Source organism: Lepidochelys kempii, chromosome 4 (assembly GCF_965140285.1).
Source record: "Lepidochelys kempii isolate rLepKem1 chromosome 4, rLepKem1.hap1, whole genome shotgun sequence".
In the NCBI taxonomy this organism is placed as follows: domain Eukaryota; kingdom Metazoa; phylum Chordata; order Testudines; family Cheloniidae; genus Lepidochelys; species Lepidochelys kempii.
In genome coordinates this window covers 8,865,141-8,883,166 of record NC_136383.1, presented here as the reverse complement: position 1 = coordinate 8,883,166, position 18,026 = coordinate 8,865,141, and the positions used below count along the sequence as shown (strand labels likewise).

At 42.5% G+C, this 18,026-nt stretch overlaps 3 protein-coding genes across 14 annotated transcripts in view; 2 read left to right on the top strand and 1 right to left on the bottom strand.

The window, feature by feature from the left end:
- The window catches only part of INTS10 (integrator complex subunit 10), a 57,307-nt gene extending 40,346 nt beyond the window's left edge, over positions 1 to 16,961 (top strand). For 4 of the 8 annotated variants that reach the window (XM_073340283.2, XM_073340282.2, XM_078852413.1 and 1 more), the window contains 6 exons: positions 1,336 to 1,444; positions 2,084 to 2,163; positions 2,700 to 2,862; positions 4,649 to 4,742; positions 13,833 to 13,910; positions 16,589 to 16,961. In XM_073340283.2, the coding sequence (XP_073196384.1) occupies positions 1,336 to 1,444; positions 2,084 to 2,163; positions 2,700 to 2,862; positions 4,649 to 4,742; positions 13,833 to 13,910; positions 16,589 to 16,745 (681 nt within the window). In that variant the 3' untranslated portion in view covers positions 16,746 to 16,961. The remainder of the gene's footprint in view (positions 1 to 1,335; positions 1,445 to 2,083; positions 2,164 to 2,699; positions 2,863 to 4,648; positions 4,743 to 13,832; positions 13,911 to 16,588) is intronic. The other 4 variants (XM_073340285.2, XM_073340284.2, XM_078852415.1 and 1 more) reach the window with 1 other exon arrangement.
- Positions 4,653 to 18,026, top strand: part of POMK (protein O-mannose kinase) — a 48,897-nt gene continuing 35,523 nt past the window's right edge. The window contains exon 1 of the mRNA XM_073340294.1: positions 4,653 to 4,742. The gene's annotated coding sequence lies outside the window, so the exon portion shown is untranslated. The remainder of the gene's footprint in view (positions 4,743 to 18,026) is intronic.
- The window catches only part of HGSNAT (heparan-alpha-glucosaminide N-acetyltransferase), a 36,373-nt gene continuing 28,301 nt past the window's right edge, over positions 9,955 to 18,026 (bottom strand). For 4 of the 5 annotated variants that reach the window (XM_073340292.2, XM_073340290.2, XM_073340287.2 and 1 more), the window contains one exon: positions 9,955 to 17,789. In XM_073340292.2, coding sequence (XP_073196393.2) covers positions 17,608 to 17,789 — 182 coding nt within the window. In that variant the 3' untranslated portion in view covers positions 9,955 to 17,607. The remainder of the gene's footprint in view (positions 17,790 to 18,026) is intronic. The other variant, XM_073340291.2, reaches the window with a different exon arrangement.

The following is an 18,026-nucleotide window of genomic DNA, read 5'->3' as shown; positions in this document are numbered from 1 at the left end:
AGCAGGACAGTGGGGTGGGAATAGGTATTGTTTCATATTCTCTGTGTATATATAAAGCCTGCTGCAGTTTCCACGATATGCATCTGAGGAAGTGAGCTGTAGCTCACGAAAGCTTATGCTCTAATAAATTGGTTAGTCTCTAAGGTGCCACAAGTCCTCCTTTTCTTTTTGCGAATACAGACTAACACGGCTGTTACTCTGAAACCTGGGGTGGAGGGAATCTCTGGGTGGTGGTGAAGCGGGTTATTGGAAACATAATCTTACTTTTTGGAATACGATCACAGAAGAGAGTTGCCACCTGACAACTCAGCAGACTTGGAGGATCATATTATTTGGCGTGACCTCTTAATGCAATTTAGCTTTGGAATATGTGTTTTATACCTTATTATTGTTACTACTACAGTAGTGCATAGAGGTCGCAGTTAACGTGGGGCCCAGGGTGCTATGCCGGGTACAAATTCACTATTATTCCTTGTCCCAAAAACTGAGGCTTTGTCTACACTGGCACTTTGTCGCCAAAACATTTGTCCTCTAGGAGTGTTTAAAAAAAACAAACACACTCCCGCCCCCAAGTGCTGGTGTGAACAGTGCTTTGTCGGCAGGAGTGCTCTCCTGCTGACAAAGCCGTTGCGGCTCATGGGGAGTGGAAGTTTTGGCAGGAGAGCTCTCTGAAGTGACTTGCCCGAGGTCACATGGCAGGTCAGTGATGAAGCTGAGAATAAAACCCAGGTCACCTGAGTCCCATCCTACACCCTCTCCACTAGCCCATATTTCCTCCCCTACAGATAACTTTTTCATTAGAAATCCTTAGGTTTTTTTAAAATTGATTTATCTGATTATATATCCCTCTTGTACACTTTTATTTCTCAATAAATTAGGGTTTACAGCATTTTTGCAGTGCTATCAGATTGCAGTTTTGACTTTTGGGGAATAACTTCTCTAAACAGGGACTGAAAAAGCCTTATTTTTATTAAAAACTTCCAGAAACTGTGAAAACAATTGGAACTCTAAAAGTAAATTTATTTTAAATTACCAATGGACTATTCTTGCACTGTTGAAGTAAAAAACACTGTGAAAGAACTAAGCATCCACTGTTAAAGGGGGTAATTTCATCAATTCATATGACATCTTTTTCCCTTTGTCCAGACAAATTAGATTACTTTGTCCACTAACCCATTATAGATTATAAATTCTATTAGATAGAGATCTTCTGTGTTCCCATTTCTGCTGCCTACTGCAAGAGTTCTAATTCACTGTTCTGTTACTGATAAATTTGGATTTCGTTTTAAATTTAGAATCTCAGGATTATTCATCTTTTTATATTTTCTCTTGTAGTTGACATGTGAAAAAGTACTTGATCTGATGTGCTACATGGTACTTCCCATACAAGAAGGGGGTAAAACACAAGAGGAGCAGCCTAAAATGAAGTCTAAATTCAGGAAAGGTATGGGGATTTTTGGGGGTTTTACTTCCAACTAGCTGTCTAGAGATACCTTTGGGGTGGAGGAGGAATTGTGAGATTCCCAGTGACGTAGATTGTAGTAAAATCCTTACACTCTGCTCTGGAGTATGTTGCAATATGCATATTGTATGTCCGTTTCAGTCACTTATATGTGCACTAAATTTTCACAGTTTTCCTTATGTTGCATTGTAGCGTGAAAGCTCTGATGTTAATGGGAGAACACTGGTTTCACTCTGACCCAGTATCACCGGACAAACCTGATTACAAAATACTCTAAGCATTTCACCCAGCTTAGTTTTAGGACATACTTGTCTATATCCTAAAGAAAACAAACTGTACATTAGTACTGTGGAAAGAGATGGTGTTCCTTATCCTCCTTTGTCTTGTAAACGTCTTGTCGTCAACATCATTTTACTATGTAGCAGAATACACAATCCTAGCACAAGAAAGGAGATAAGAAGACGGGCTTTTTAAAATTACTTTACACTTTAATCATTCTGATTGAGGCATGGGATTAGGTAACTGCAGGTTTGTGCCTCCTTTTTCCCATTCTGACTTTTAAATCAAAATGATAGGATTATGTGACATGCATAATTATGTAATATAATTTCTCTATTACAGGTTCTGATCTAAAACTTTGGCCATGTACCAGTAAAGCTATTATGCCATATTGTCTCCATTTATTGTTGGCTTGTTTTAAGGTAAGTTATTGTCAATGCTCCATATGCTATGCGCATCTTAGATCTAAATTATGCTGCACTGTTCCTGAAATTATGTGGCAATGCCCCCTCCTTGTCCACATCTAGTATAGTATCTTGGTGATAGTATCTTTTGTGCTACTCATTTAATTTGGCAGTCAGAATGGATAGAGGTTTTGGCAGCTGGATGGGGGACCACTGAGGCTTTTTGTACCCAGGAAAACGTGACATGTTAGTACCAGGGGACAGTTTGTGCACTTTGTATTGGGAGGGAACTAATATCCTCTTTCCTTCTCCTATTTGGCATGGGCAGAAGTGACTAACTTAAGAGGAGAAGTTGAATTCCCCGTTTCCCCATACTAGCAACCCTCAACGACAATTAGCTGCCCTCCCCCTCATCCCAGTATCTTGTTGTGCTTCAGCAATGATTAATAAGTGCGTAGTCTCGGCCACCACTGTTAGTTTTGGACACTGGGTGTAGTAATCTGTTGTGATGTTACTGATTCATACACTGTGAGTCTTTTTTTCTTTTTTAATAGCTGAGAGCTTTCACAGATAACAGGGATGATATGGCTTTAGGTCATGTGATCGTGTTGCTTCAGCATGAATGGCCAAGGGGGGAGAACTTGTTCCTGAAAGCCATCAACAAAATCTGTCAGCAGGGAAACTTCCAGTATGAGAATTTTTTCAACTATGTTACAAGTATCCTTTTTCCTATTAAATAACTATCCGTGCAGCAAAAAACAATGCAGAATCCTCTGTCATCTAAAACCATCAATTAGGTTGTAAGGAATAGTCATTTATGAAAATATTTATCTGCCTTCTCAAGAGACCAAATTGTGCATTTATTTATGTGCCATGCAAACCTTTTGTAATCTGTGGGAGTGCATGAAGTGTAAATCAGAGTAGAACTGGCTATAAAATGGATGTGTGATTGCTGCTGGTACTGGAGAATATACATCCCTACGTTGCTGTCACTCCTCAGTTTAATAAAATGGCAGTTGCTTGTGCTTTACAAATAAGTCTCTCAGCACTTCCATTACAATCAGGAGTTACGCTGGGCCATTATGCTGGAGTTTTTCAGCTATGCTCCTGGGTGGGAGCAGCAAAGTGAAAATTATCCACGCCTCAGAGATCCAAAATCTTGTCACTTTCACTTTGCAGCTGTTTGCAGATGGTGGGTGATATTTTCAGAATTAGGTGTATGCACATTCATACAAAATATGTCTGATTTATACATACAAATGTCAAATGTGTGCGTAAATTAGGTATGTATATGCATATACGGTCAGCTAAGTGTATAACTAGACTGGTATCTAATTGCAATAATTATTAAATGAGATGGGTCTAACTACAGTTGTGGACCCCCAACTAAAATTTTGTTCTTCTGTGCAGCAACTGTGGGAGATGTTAAGGGAAGAAACAAGGGCAGTGGTTTTCAGCCTGTGTTCTGTGGACCCCAGGGGGTCCGCAGACTATGTCTAAGATTTCCAAATGGGTCATCACCCCCATTTGAAATTTTTTAGGGGTCCACAAATAAAAGAAGGTTGAAAACCACTGAATTAGGACATAGGAATTGAGAAGGAAGAAAAGGTAAAACTGAAGAAGAAAAAACACACAAAACAGAGAGAGAATGAGGTGAGGGGGAAAAAGTTAAGACGATGGTTGCAAAAGGGCTAGTATGCACCAATACAATGTGGCGTCACTTGATTTTCAATCCCAGTCTGACTACATTTACTTTGATGCCATGTTGCACAGAAAAAAGAAAGCTTTTCTGTCTTTCTTGTGCATATGTGGTGATCCTGACTTGTGTGAGTGCACTGTACCTTAAAAATATCCGTGAAATATTTGGAGGCATTCAGTAATGTGGTAAGTGTGTTTAAACCAGTGGTTCTCAACCAAGGGTATGCATATCCCTGGGGGTACGTAGAGGTCTTCTAGGGGGTACATCAACTCATCTATATTTGCCTAGGTTTACAATAGGCAACATAAAAAGCATTAACAAAGTCAGTACAAACTAAAATTTCATACAGCCAATGACTTGTTTATACTGTTCTACATACTATACCCTGAAATGTAAGTACAATATTTATATTCCAGTTGATTTTATAATTATATGGTAAAAATGAGCAAGTCAGCAGTTTTTCAGTAATGGTGTGCAGTGATACTTTTGTATTTTTATGTCTGATTTTGTAAGCAAGTAGTTTTTAAGTGAGGTGTAACTTGGGGGTAAACAAGACAAATCAGACTCCTGAAAGGGGTAAAGTAGTCTGGAAAGGTTGAGAACCACTGTGTTAAACTACCAATGTTTTATTTGTATATCAAAGAACCGTGTGGTACAGATAACTTTGCCTTATCTCTGGCTGGTCTTTCAGCAGGTATAGTGTTGCTTCAGTCTTCATTTTTTTTTTTGGTGAGATTGCTTTGTGAAGATCTGTGTTTTATCATTTTTTTTTCCCCCCTATGAAGTCCTGAACCTTTTCTACAGACATTGATATGCTGGAGGAATTTGCCTATTTAAGAACACAAGAAGGAGGGAAGATTCATCTGGAATTGCTGCCAAATCAAGGAATGTTAATCAAGTAAGGGGAAAAAAATATTTGTTTTCTATTTCAAATGATCTGAAATGCATTCTGGTTGTCTGTTTGATTTATCTGAGCTTATGGCTAGTATGTTTGTGATACAGTATTTCTAACATGTAGGAGGTCAAACAAGGCCATGGATTTGTGTCTCCCCACCAAATTCAGGGTTTTTTGGTGCACTTCAACTTTAAGCTTGTCTAACTGCATTTTTTTGAATTGTGTTGCACTGGAATAACTGGTATTGACAGGCTACTGTATTACTTTTTCATTCTGAAACTTATACTGTAACGGTATTCTTAATTATTTAGGCATTAGGTAAAACATATTAAGAACTATAATTACAATTATTAAGGGGAAGCTCCCTTTTATACAGTTATGAAAGCTCACATGGAGCTATGTATAAATTACAGTCGGAGTAAACTTAATTAAACCTCTGCCTGGTTTTCATCTCATCTGAGCACATAAGCTAAGCAGAGTCAGGCTTGCTTATTACAAGGTGCTGCAGGAAATCATTTTGGTAAGTCAGTAGGAAGCAGACTTCCTTTTGAGTCAGACTAGACCAGTGCCCTCAGCAAGGTCTTGGAGGCAAAAGTGTCTTTGAAGATCTAGAAAATTGGTCGTAAAGAGCCACTGGCATTTTTACAAATGTTGAGGTGTTAAACCTTGTGTCCTGGCCAAGTTCCAATGTTTTTAACAGTATTCTGGCTACTAATATTCCCACTACTTACGGGCTAAGGTTTTCAAAAACAGGAGCTTACAGTTAGAGTCTTGAGTCCATATTTAGGTTCCTTAGTACGTCTGGCCTGACTTTCAAAAGTGGTGTCCGTTCACTAGCTCCCATGGAAGTCGTGGGTGCTTAGAACTTACAAAAACTCCAGCCACACTCTGTGTGTGTGTGTGTCTGTGTGTGTGTGTGCGCGTGCAAATGTGCCCAGCTATTTGATGGCGTCATCATCAGCCAGGTGGAGAACTGACAGCCTGCTGTCAAAATAAGTCAGTGGGCACTTGTCAAGGATATGCAACATAGTCTGAAGTTGACCCAGCTGTATCGCAGATCATTATAAAAACCCCATTTAAAGAGCTTTTGGCGTTTAAATACGCACTTAGGAGCCTAACTTTAAGCTTCAGATTTTGAAAACCTTGGCCATGACATTTTTCACTCCTCTTCCTAAACTATTATGTAATAAGTTGACTATTTAACAGTATATCTGTGGTGCTGATCCTCCTGGTCATGGTTATAAAGCTACTCAAAAGTGATGACCTTTATGATGCTGCCAGTCTGGAGAGCAGTGCCAAGCATGGTACTGTAAGGGAGAGACCATGCTTTACAGATATATAGGGAATTAGAAAATGTACCACTGAAGACCTAGGCTACCTGGGAACTTTCTGGGCATTGCTTCATGTTAATTACAGTAGTTTAATACCATTTTGTTGTTCTTTCTGTCCTTTCTTATTGGGTAACCATTATGCTCAGTGTTCTAACTGCACCAGCCAGGAAATAAGAGAAAAGCATTGTCCATTGCAAGAGAGAGAATCTTCCTAGTTGGCCTCCTGTCCAGGTAGTACTTTGCCTCCTGTATCATGGAAGCAAACAGGTACAGATGCCCAATTCCTTTTGCCCCACTAACCCTTCCTCTTTCTGGATCCTGACCACTCCCCACTCTGATATGTTTGGGCTGCACCTTTCTTCCAGGAGGCACAGAGGCTACAGAATTTTTCCACATCCCCAGCAGTTCTGTGCCAGATTGTTTGCTACCAGCCAACAGAACAGAACATCAGCTCAGTTCTCCTATCGTACCCCGGTAGAGCTTGGCAGTATCCAGGCAGTAGTAGGTGGTTTGTATTCATCCCAGCTGTCCCTTCATCTGACTCAGTGGTTTCAAGAAAAGTCTCCATGGACGCTCTGCATCTTTGCTTCTTACCTCACCTGGCAGTAAGGTGACCTCTTCCATATAAGGACATCATCATACTTGTGCTTAAAAAGACTTCTGTGATGTTTTGCAGCAGCAACCCAGACAGATCCCAATGAGCTCTTTCCTCAGTACTGAATGTGCTTATGGGCCCAGCACTGCAATATGGGAGACGTATCCCAAAAGCTACTTTCTTACAAGGTGGCAGTTTTAGTTGGTGTGACTTGGGTTAATTGTTTCTTTGCCTTACGTTTAGTTTTCCCTAGATGCTACAGTCTGGCCTACCCTCAGAATTGGTTCCCAAAGGGAATCCAGGGTTCCACCTTGTCTACCAGCATTTTGCCCAGAACCTTCCACTTCCCTTCTGAGGAAATTATATTCCTCTTGGTCATGGGCTTGCCTGAGCCAATGGAGCATCTCACAGACTTACCTTGTCTTACAGAAGTCCCGTTAATACTCACTTTAGGCTGATCTTCCTGGGCCCGGCAATCCACAAAGTAAACAAAACCATTTCATTGACTGACAAAAGGCGCAGTCAGCCAGGTTCTGACCAGGCCAGATTTCTTGGGTTAAAATGGGGAGATCCTTCTCCACTCCCAGCTTCACCCAGAACTGGCCCCCGGCAGAAGCAACCAGGGTGTACTAGGCATTTGCTGCTCCCTGCTGTGCCCTGACTGGTTCCTACGAGCTCCCAGCCTTTTTTGCCACTGGAGAACTGAACGTTCATTGGTCTTACCTGCAGCTGATGGTGGGTGGCCTTTCTAGGCAGCTCCTGCAGGACTAAAAGCTGTGCTCTTCCCCCCCCCCCATCCCCCCAAAATGACACACTGGGGTGGTCCAATGTGGTGGGGTCTTCAGCAGGGAGCAGCAAATGCCTGGTACACCCTGTTACTCTTCTCCTGAGCTCAGGAAAACAGGCTACTATTTGTGTACTTCAAAGGCTGCAACGAGGGCAATGTAGCTTGGAAGACCTTGCTGGCCGTAAGGATAAAGGATTATAGCTGGCGGGTTTATAATTTAGGCTGGTAAAATTCATATGTTTGTCACATTCCACTCTAGCCCATAGAGATGAGATGGGGTAGGGGTGCTGAGCTGTGTGCCTCTTTCATCTGTGGTGAGGCCCCCTAGTGGTTTTTACATACATTCCTTTACTGCTGTCACTAGATTATCTGCAGTGACATCTGACTTCAACCATTCAGTCGAATGGCACTTCAAGCTCCCCTGTAGATAAACCTTCCTTCAGAGTTACACTGTTTTCTATGTCCACTGAGCGTAATGGTGACCTGTTAGGATAGGAGAAAATGAGACTGTATGACAAGGAAAGAATTACTAACTTTAGGCTCTTATTTCCCAAAATCTTGTCCTGAGAATAATACATTATAAATGGCAGTTAATTGCCTATCACGTGGTTTTGTCACCTTGACTTGAAAGTAGATTTGTTTTTTCTTTACTCCTCAAACATATTTCTGAGTAAAATTTCATTCTTAGTGTAAACTGAAACAGATTTTTGTTATAACTTTATTCAGATTTCTACACTTAACTCTAGAGTTTATCCAAACATTTCCATCTTGATCTTGTGGTTTTTATATTTCATTTACCAAATTTGAAAGAATGAATTACAAGATCCTCAGAGTTTTCCTTTATTGTATTGGCTGTTCACTAGTCAGTATTTTAATATTCTCAAACTAGCACAAGCTTGGGAAATACTTCTAATTTAATATCAGATAGCAAGAATCAAGTTTCTAAATCTGGAATATGCCTGGAATGTCTCACAGTTTAACAGGTTTTTGATTGGGTATATCAGCTGTCATTTGCTATACAAAAACAAAAAAACAAGGTACCTCTTGTTAAAGTATCTCACTTCCATGGCAGTACTTCGCAGTTTGGTAGAAATACAGGCATGTATTAAGGAGTGTGTATGGAAATCATTACTGTTTGTGTTTAAAAAATATTATGTACATGCACAACCGCCGTTGCAGTCTTGTGGTGATGTACCTTTAGGCAGTCAGATTGCAAAATTTGGTATGCCCTTTAACGTGTATCACTTGGTGCATGCATTTAGCCCTGATTATGGCTTCCTGTAAGCAGCAGTGAAGTAACAGGCAAAGAGAACCGGTTTCCAGTCCTGCCCTGCACAAAATACTGGATCAGATTTTCAGCAGTGCTCAGCACCCAGCAGCTCCCATTGTCCTGATGTAATTTCTCCCTGTCCTCAATGTCGTCTTAAAAATCTGACCCCAGTTGTGGGTACAGAGCACTTTTGAAACTCTGTCCCACTAGTTTAACTAATCTTTGTGAACCAATTATTTCAGACCATGGTGGTCTAATTTTGCTGCTACTCAGCAGAAAAGTAACACCCGCCCCGCATTCTCCCTCTCTCTTCCTTTGAATGACTTGACTGACTTTTTGCATAGCTCTCCATCCCCCTGCATTAGTAAATGATAAATACTGGCCAGAATGTTCACGCTTGCAAGCCTGAAGATAGGCACCTATGTCCATATTTAGGCACCTACTATTGCGTGGCCTGGTTTTCAAAGGTGCTGAGTAACTTCAGCTCCTAGTAATGCTAAGGCAGGTGGTGGATGCCGGTCATTTCTGCAAATCAACCTATTTCCTTAGGTGCCCGGATATGGATTTGGGTGCAATTTTCAGGTACTCAAGTTGGAAAATTTTGACCACTATTTCTAAACCAGATTTCTTAAGTCTGGTCAGGTGGGACATGGAATTTGCTTTTGTTAGCCATCTTGAGATTTGGATTCTCTGCTTGCTGTGGATCACACATGTGCTATGGACATGTGACTTGTCAGAGAGGGTATGAACCATATTTCAGCTATAACAACCTGTGGTAGCTGGTCGATAGCCAGATGACCAAGACTTTACAAGAGACTGCCCCACACCCCAGGCCAGAGTATTTTCTCGGTGTGTGAGCCCATATCAAAAGGGAGAAGGTTTAAAAAGGTATATAAGTGGGGGGCAAAATGCCTAATGTGCAATTCACGGGGCTAGCATTTGGACACTGACATTGGCACAGCAGCTCAAGATGCTAATCTCTAATACTTTGGTTTTCTATTTTAATTTGGAATGACGAAGGAAAGGCGATCCATGTACAAGTTGCAAGATTCTTATGTGTCACATTAATGCTGAAATGTACAGAACTTCACTGTTCAGAAGATGGCCACCTGGCTTGGGCTCAGCACGAGTTCCCTTAGGTCAAAGTTCTAAACCACTGGACCCAGCTGAGATGTGTCTTGCCACCACTACTATGATACTTGGCTGCTTCCTGTGCTCCTGTAATTAATTCCTTTCTGATTGCAGTCAGTGAAAAGCTCTTGGGGACAGTGACATTTCTTTGCAATGTGTCTCTGGATGGCTTCTGCCCCTCACAATATCCTTTGTCCTGGTGTATATTTTGACTGCCACTGAGGCACAGACTTGCAGTGGTGTCCAGGTTGATGTCCCCAGGGCTCATGCCACCTTTACTTGCTCTCCTTCAAGCATCTTTTGGAGGCCTCTCTGCATTATCACTCCCAGGGCATGGAGGTCACTTTCTGCAGCACCTTTATTCTCCTGTCCTTTCCCTGACTGACGGTCTGCACTTCTCCCAGGAGCACTGAGGCAGGACCAAGAGGTTTGGCTGCATGCAGGGGCGAGGACCATCATTCTTGGAATTCTCCAGCGTTTTCTGCCTCCACCCCCTGTGCAGACAACAAACTATGGGCTCCCCATCCTGCTTCCTCTTTATGGACCTTTGTTTATCTGCCCACAGGCTGTTGACCTTAGTGGAGTTTTGTGCCATGTTGCTTCTTATCCACTGGAGCATTTCTTGACATCAAGCCTGGGTATTGTAACTATTGCTTGATACATTGAGATTTTTGCTCAGCACTATTCTGGAGACTTTTGACTCCTTCCCATGACTTTCAGGTGGCAAAGCAAAACCAGTAACTTCAAATATTGTTGTGTGGTCATGCTGTGTGTCTCTTAGACATGCATGCCTGGAGTCTAGAAATAAACTGGCTGAACTGTCAGATGTGCTCACAGATCTAACTATAAGTTCTCAGTTCCTGAGAAGGGCTCTTCAAAGCCCTATTCTGATAATTCTTCTAACTCAGCTACAAAGCTAGCACAAAAAGTCTCAAGAGTCCAAGTCAAGATGCCATTGCAGGCACTGAGACTGTCGGCGTCTCTCTGGAGGGTGCAGATCTGACAGGAGAGATTGTGTAGCTCCCATTCCACTGCACCAAAGTGTGCAGATTAAAACTGTGTCTGATGCCATTCTGCACCAAGACCTCTGCATCCTTGTTGCTTCAATGCACCCAACAAGTGATGCATGACAGAATCCTCATTACGCAAGGCATTGCTTCAACTAAAGTGTTGAGCTTAGTCTCGGTTTTGTTTTGTTTTTTAAAAAGGGCTTTGTTCTCTGTAGCTATGCAGTTGGATCTGGCCACCTCTCTGACTCGTTGATTGCCACATTAGGTTCTGATTCCCCAGCCCTGCTGTCCTGAGTTTGCAGCCTTCAAGTTGATTGCACAGAAGGCTTCTCTTACAAAGTTGCACCTTGTTTGGCTAACAGTTATCAAAGTTTACTCGCAGGATTAAGTTACTTTTTCAGACTGCTACATACAGATATCACTTTCCACACGCTCCCTTCAGCAAGTCTTGGAGTTTAACAAGAACCTGAAGCTCCTCTTTCTGAGTGCAGGTTTCTGTAATGTTGGCCTTCTGGCCTCCAAATGGCACAAGCTGTTGTGCTTGATTATCATAATCCTCTCCTTGCTGAGACACATCCACACAAGCTGTAAGGAGAGATGATGTGTGGAGTTCCCATGTAGCCAGATTGCCTAAAGCCTGACTTCTGGAGAGGATGAAGGGCTTGGGCATTGGGAAAGGGCATACTTTTTGGAGAGAGAATAATCTTTGGTGGTGTAGCTAAGTTCCTCCTCAAGAACTTAAGCGCCTTAGACAGAAGAATAGCTAACTCAGTTTTCATCAACACTCCAGCTCTGGAACCAGCCTTGCTCATGTCCTAGACTGAAAATGCCAATGCATTTGGCTGAAAAATGGCGAATAGCAAAGGAAGCATCACAGGAATTCATCTGAAGTTGATCGCAGTCTAGTAAGTCTCTGCCATCTGTGACGGACACGATTTTGTGTGTCACTGTATTTTACATAAGCAAGCACAGAGGAACAAGATGTTTCTTTATTCAGAAGCCTTGTAAGTGGGGGGTTGGACACTGCCCACAAGTCATTGCTAGCTTCCTTACTTGAAAGGAAATATACTGTTGCCAGCAGGTTTGACCAGCTTGTAGGAGTCCCTCTGCTGGAAGTAATGGATCAGCCAATAGGATTGTGGATCCCTCGATAATCTTGCTATGACATTTCAGTTGCATGAGGAAGGGCATATATACAGCCTTAGTCAGCAGTACTCTTCTTGATGGTTCCAAGCTCATAGCACTGCAAAGGTGCTTGCACCCTAAAAGCATGAGGAAATGTATCCCACCAGAGTAACTGATAAGTCACCTCTTGTTAAGTTCAGGAGGGACTCTGTGCATTTCTTGTCTTGCATTGAAGTCCAGCGTGTAATGGAATATTCATTAACTAAGCTGCTGAAAGCTCCCGGTGAGACACTTAATAATACCTGTGAGTTCATTACAGGTAGGTAGGGCACTTTTCCCAGGGGTGGTGACGACTTAGCCCACAGAGTGAGTGAACTTTGGGGCCATTGTGCCTGATGCAGTTGTTCAAAGAGCAGGCAACGCTAGCGTTCTGCATTCCTCGCAGACCTGGTGACAGCGTTCTGTCTGAGCCAATCCAGCAGCCTGCCATGGCTTACCCCAGCAAAACCCTTCTCCACAAACTCTGCCAAAGCTCCCTAGACTTTTACTTGGAGAATGCCAAAACCAGCTACTTTTAATTTACATCGATTCAGTATGTACTGGGAAAGAACTGTCTCTCTGATTGTATCTCATTGCTACAGCCTGGCAGGTCTACTGGTGTTCTCCTGCAGGCCACAAGCTCTGCTATGTGTCCATTCAAGAGATGTGCAAAGCAGCCCCATGGTGCTTTTGGCACATTTTCTGAGCAACATTGCTTCCATTCAGCCTCAGGCCAAAGGGGATTTTGCTTCTCCTCAAGTTTATAGAAACACTGCCTGACATCACGGGCCCCAAAACACTTTTCTGTGATTGTGTCCCTTCTTGCATGCTGTTTTCTTTAGGGCAGTATCTTCTCTCTCCACATACCAGGATAAGGTTTGTGTCATTCTTGCTATTAAAGGTATGCAGCGCACAGTTTATTGCTATTTTGGTTGCACTGTTTTTTCTTGAGAGTCATCTTTGCAGCTTTTTTAGTCTCTAAGAATGGGGATTTGCTTTGTTTGGTATCTCTTGTTGGTCTCTGCAGATATACACCTCAGCAGATTACTGCTCCCTGGTGACTCAACATTCTCTTACTTGGCATTGCTGATATATACATTTAAAGAATGTCCATCTATTATAGAGTAATTTTGCCTCCTGCCCAAAAGGAATAGATTACTGGCCCAGGCGAAATTCCTCACTGGGGAGGAAGGAGGGCACAAAGCTGTCTCTTGTATGTCCTACCACATAGAACATTGAGCTAAGGGAGCTCCTGTCATGGCCATGTGAACAAGCAAATACCTACGAGTAGTAATTTGCTGAGATGTGTATCTGCAGAGAAGAGAGATTACAGGTAAGTAATAATTACATGTGCTCAGTTCTCCATTGCATAGAGGTAAATTGTCTGATACTCCCCATTGTACTGCTTAAAAACAGAGCGGAAATCTGGATCAACAGCGTGTCACCCTTCTCGCTACAGCATCCTCCCTTTTCCCATTCAACTTTCCAAAATGGTCTCCTGCTGCTCTTCACTAAAATCAGTGTTATGGGTGCTGAGGAAAACATCCCAGAAAGCACTGCTGTACATTGGATTGTATTTCCACCCACTTGTGGCATGATAAGCCCTGGAATGGTCTATTGTGGGTGTGCTAGAGTGATGGGTAGAGGGGGCTCTGGCCTTCTCGCCTCCCCTTACTTTAGCTGAACAGTTGGTCGCACTGTGATCTCCCTCCAGTTCTCTTCTGTATCTCTTTCTGGAGAGTTGTTTTGCAGCACAGGGGAGTCAGTGTGGTTTTTTGAATGCTGCTGTTTGCTGTTTTTTAAAGGACTTCTAGCCCTCCCATGGGGTTACTGCAGCAGGAGTTCATACCTGTACTACAGCCCAGCATACAGACTGCTGACAGGTACCAAGCGGAAAAACCCTGCTCATAGTGTGCTGTGTTTTGTCAACATATTTTTACTGCCCATGGTTTTCAGCTCTTTGTTATTCAGTACTTTTATTCATGGTTTTTTTTGTTTTTCATTTGTGCCTACTTTCTTTGGGAAACCATGTTGTACTAGTGTAACATTTATTTTTTTCCATAAGTTGCCAAATGTGTATATGTTCTTCAATTTATTAATCACTGTCGAGTTCAAACAAAAATACAGGGATTCAGATCAGATGATACAGAAGTCCAGTCAACTTACTAAAATGCTTCTCAAGACTTATTACTACCCTATTGGATCTACTTGTAATAACTTTTTTCCTCAACCAAATTGGTTGCAGTTGAGAATTTTCTTCAATGCGTACTTTGCTGTTAAGTCAGAAACACTGGCTTCTGCCACATGCTGCTAGTAATAGTCAGTATTATGAGTTTTGTGTTGATATTTTGTGTTCCTGGTGGCTGATTGACACTGAAAACTTACACTGGCATGGCTACATCTCTCAGGGTGGGGGTGGGTGTGAAAAATCCACGCTCCTAAGAGATGTAGTGAAGTTGACCTAATGCCTGGTGTAGACAGCACTAGGTCAGCGGAAGAATTCTTCTGCTGACCTAGCTACTGCCTTGGAGAGGTGAATTAACTACAGCAATAGGAGAACCCCTCTCATCCCTGTAGCGAGTGTCTACACTGAACCGCTGCAGAGGTGCACCTGTACTGCTGTGGTGTTTTAAGTGTAGACATAGCCTAAGGGCTTGTCTTCACGTAAAGCGCTACAGTGGCACAATTGCACCACTTTGGTGAAGACACTTCTTCCGTCGGCATAGTTAATCCACCTGTCTGAGAGGTGGTAGCTATGTTGATGGGAAAAACTCTCCCCTTGACATAGCACTGTCTACATGGGGCAGTATAATTGTGTTGCTCAGGAGTATGGATTCTTCACACCGCTGAGCGACGTAATTATACTGATATAGGTCTGTAGTGTAGATCTGGTCTTGGATAGGAGCTGAGTGTGCAGCCCACCACTGTCATCAATGCTTGTGAGAAACTGAGGCAGTGAGAATGGAAAGCAGGATTGTCCCATAAGCTGAATGTACAGAGCTCTATTTTCAGCACCACTTGTTAGCATTTTAGTGCCTGGCTCCCATTAGCATTAAAAGTCATAACAAGATATCCATATTAAAATCATTTTCTACTATGTTAAGAGTTGATGTCTGGATATTAGTTCCCTTTAAGTTGAGTGCTAGCAGAGCCATTTGCTATTTCTGTGTAAAGTATTAAAATAGACTTGCTATTTAATTTAATTGCCAGGGAAGTTTTCTCTCTCCTTTTGAGAGGGAGCGATTTGTTGATACAAATATTCAGTGTAGGAGATAAAATACTTAAATAGCTGGTTTTGGTTTAGGACAGTGCTTCATTGGGGGGTTTAATTTCTAGATTGTTCCTTTCGGCTGATCCCTCCCCCAGCTCTGGATATGTATGGGTTGTTGCCTCTTTCCATCCTCGCTTTAACTGAATTTGCTCCTAGTTCCTTCCTACTCCCTGAACTTCAGCAATTCACTGACTCTCCCACCAGGACTCTCCCCCAGAGCCCATTTGTGCTGAGGCATTTGCTAAACAGCAACTCCCTCCTCCTCCCAGAGCAGGGACTAATGATACAAGGTCAGGGACTCTATATTCAGTCCTGGACCACTGCCAAAAAACCCAACCCACTGCCACACTAAAAGCCCAGTGCGAGTGAAGCTTGGAATCCCAGTGTTCACGTGTTATAGAACGTTTCTCTGACAGCAGCAGTTCAGGACAGTGGGCTCTGAAATTGTGTGAATGGAAATGGGTGTTGAGGGGCAAAAACAGACCTTAGAATGGCAGTCTGATTAACAGCTGATATCACATGACCTGCTCTGGCTAGAACCACTTTGGTTGCAGCCGTACCAGAACCATTGTGCTTTTTCCAAGTATGAGTCTTGGACTTGTAATCAAAAGAAACCTTTGATCTTTGCCTGGAAGCTGACAGACAACTCCAGCGAGAGCTGCTGACCTCCGTCTGATACTAGACATAAGGCACTCACTGCCTCCTGGGTTAGTGTAAGTGTCTGATCAGCTCCCCCAGGCTTGTATGTGCGCTTCTGCACCCACCCTCAGAGCTTCCCCACAGCAGCAGTGAAGTGAAACAGACAAGAGCCTAGCAAGCTTCATGCTGCTGTTCCTGATAAACCCATGGCAGGTCCAATTCCCCCCTGCTGCGGGGGTGGGAACTCAAACTTTTGTTAGTCTCTTTTGTACTTTTGTCTCTGCAACTGCAGTGACAGTGATTAGAATGGGGAAGTGTTGTTGGGAGCGATTTCCTTCCTAGTGCAGGACAAGCACTGCTGGGGGGGAGGGCGGTGGTTGCCGCATGGAATAGTGAGTGGACATTCCTCCTAGCTAAAACCAGTGACACTTGATGATTTAAGCATTAGACTAAAGGCATTTAAAGATCCCAAAACTGTCTTAAAATTCAAGTAAGCAAATGAACACTTGAAAGTATAGAAAACATCTTAACTCTCTTCAGAGATGGAAGGTAGATGTTACAGCACTTTGAAATAAAGTGTGTGTATGAAGGCCTCATCTATTGCTCAGAGTAATTCTCCTTTGTCATCTTTTGTTTCCTTGATGACTTCAGGCATCACACAGTAACCCGGGGAATAACTAAAGGGGTGAAAGAGGATTTCCGCTTGGCTATGGAGCGCCAAGTCTCACGCTGCGGGGAGAATCTGATGGTGGTGTTACACAGATTCTGCATTAATGAGAAGATACTGCTACTTCAGACGCTGGCCTGAGTGGAGCAGACAGTGCAGCAGGGTGTCTTGCTGAGAAAGCAGAGGGCTGTATTATATACTCTTAACACAACATAGCTGTTGCAAAGGGACTGTTCTAAACTAATCATGCTCATGTTGTTATGGGACTCGGTCCTAGAGTACATGTAAACTGAAGTTCATACTTAATCTTATTTTGGTAGATCAGACAAATTTTATAAATAAATCATTTGAAAATTCTTTGAGAAGTCAAATGTTTGTGTAGCTTCCATAGCTATTCTGGAGTCATGGTGTGAGAATTGCAGCTAAGGAAGCACTTTAACAGACTAAATTTACATTGAACATCAGTGGCATTAGTCTTCCTGGTGGGGCTGAATCAGGCTCCCATTGACTACCATGGAATGTTGCTTTGAAAGGAGGTTAAGGGCCTTGAAGTAAATCTAGTTTGGCAAAACCTGTGCCATCTACACGGTCCATATAAAGTCAGTTTGTAATGGCTTGAAATGTTAAGCCAGAGCATCTATATCAGTTCCCTTTATGAAAGACGCTTCAACTTGCCAGAACTGTCTTAAAATTGTTCAGGTGTTAAGGGCTATCCAATATGGTGATCTGTTTATTGTAGGTAGAATAGCGGCATGCTGTGCACTGAAACATAGTACTGTGTACAAAGACAGGCAGACAACACAGGTCAGGCAAGTTCCTGTGTTTTGGCTAAACAGTACGATACTGTCCCTTAGGCACCAGAAAGTCTCCATTCCCGTTCCCCATGAAATGTAAACTGAACACATGAGCCCTTTTTAGTAATGAATCCCACCAGAAATGGCATCATCTCGGGGGAGTCCAACTTCAATATCTTATCTCCCAGAAGAGACCATCATTAACCTAATCAGATTTTCCAGAATATCCTTTTCTGGTAGAGTAAATACGATATGATGACCCAGATTGATGTTGCAACCAGGTTCTGAGCCAAGTGTTCCCCATGGGACTGACTGTCCTTCATCTTCCACTTAAAAGGGAAATAGTTCTCAAATACTTCATGCCCAACATAGACCAGGATTGAGTTCATTCCTTAAAATAAACACAAAGAAAACAATTCTATACTCCATTGCATTCTAAGAGCAAGCTGTAGCAGCAGGGGCTGGCAGAGTATTTACGGGAAAGGGAATCAGGAAATCCTAAGCATCAAAGACAAGTTGTTCCTGTCACTAACTTGCCCTGTAGCCTTGAATAAGTCACTTTACCCCTCTGACTTCACAGCTAAAGAGTGATTAATAATTCTTACCTGCCTCCCAACAGCAGTATGAA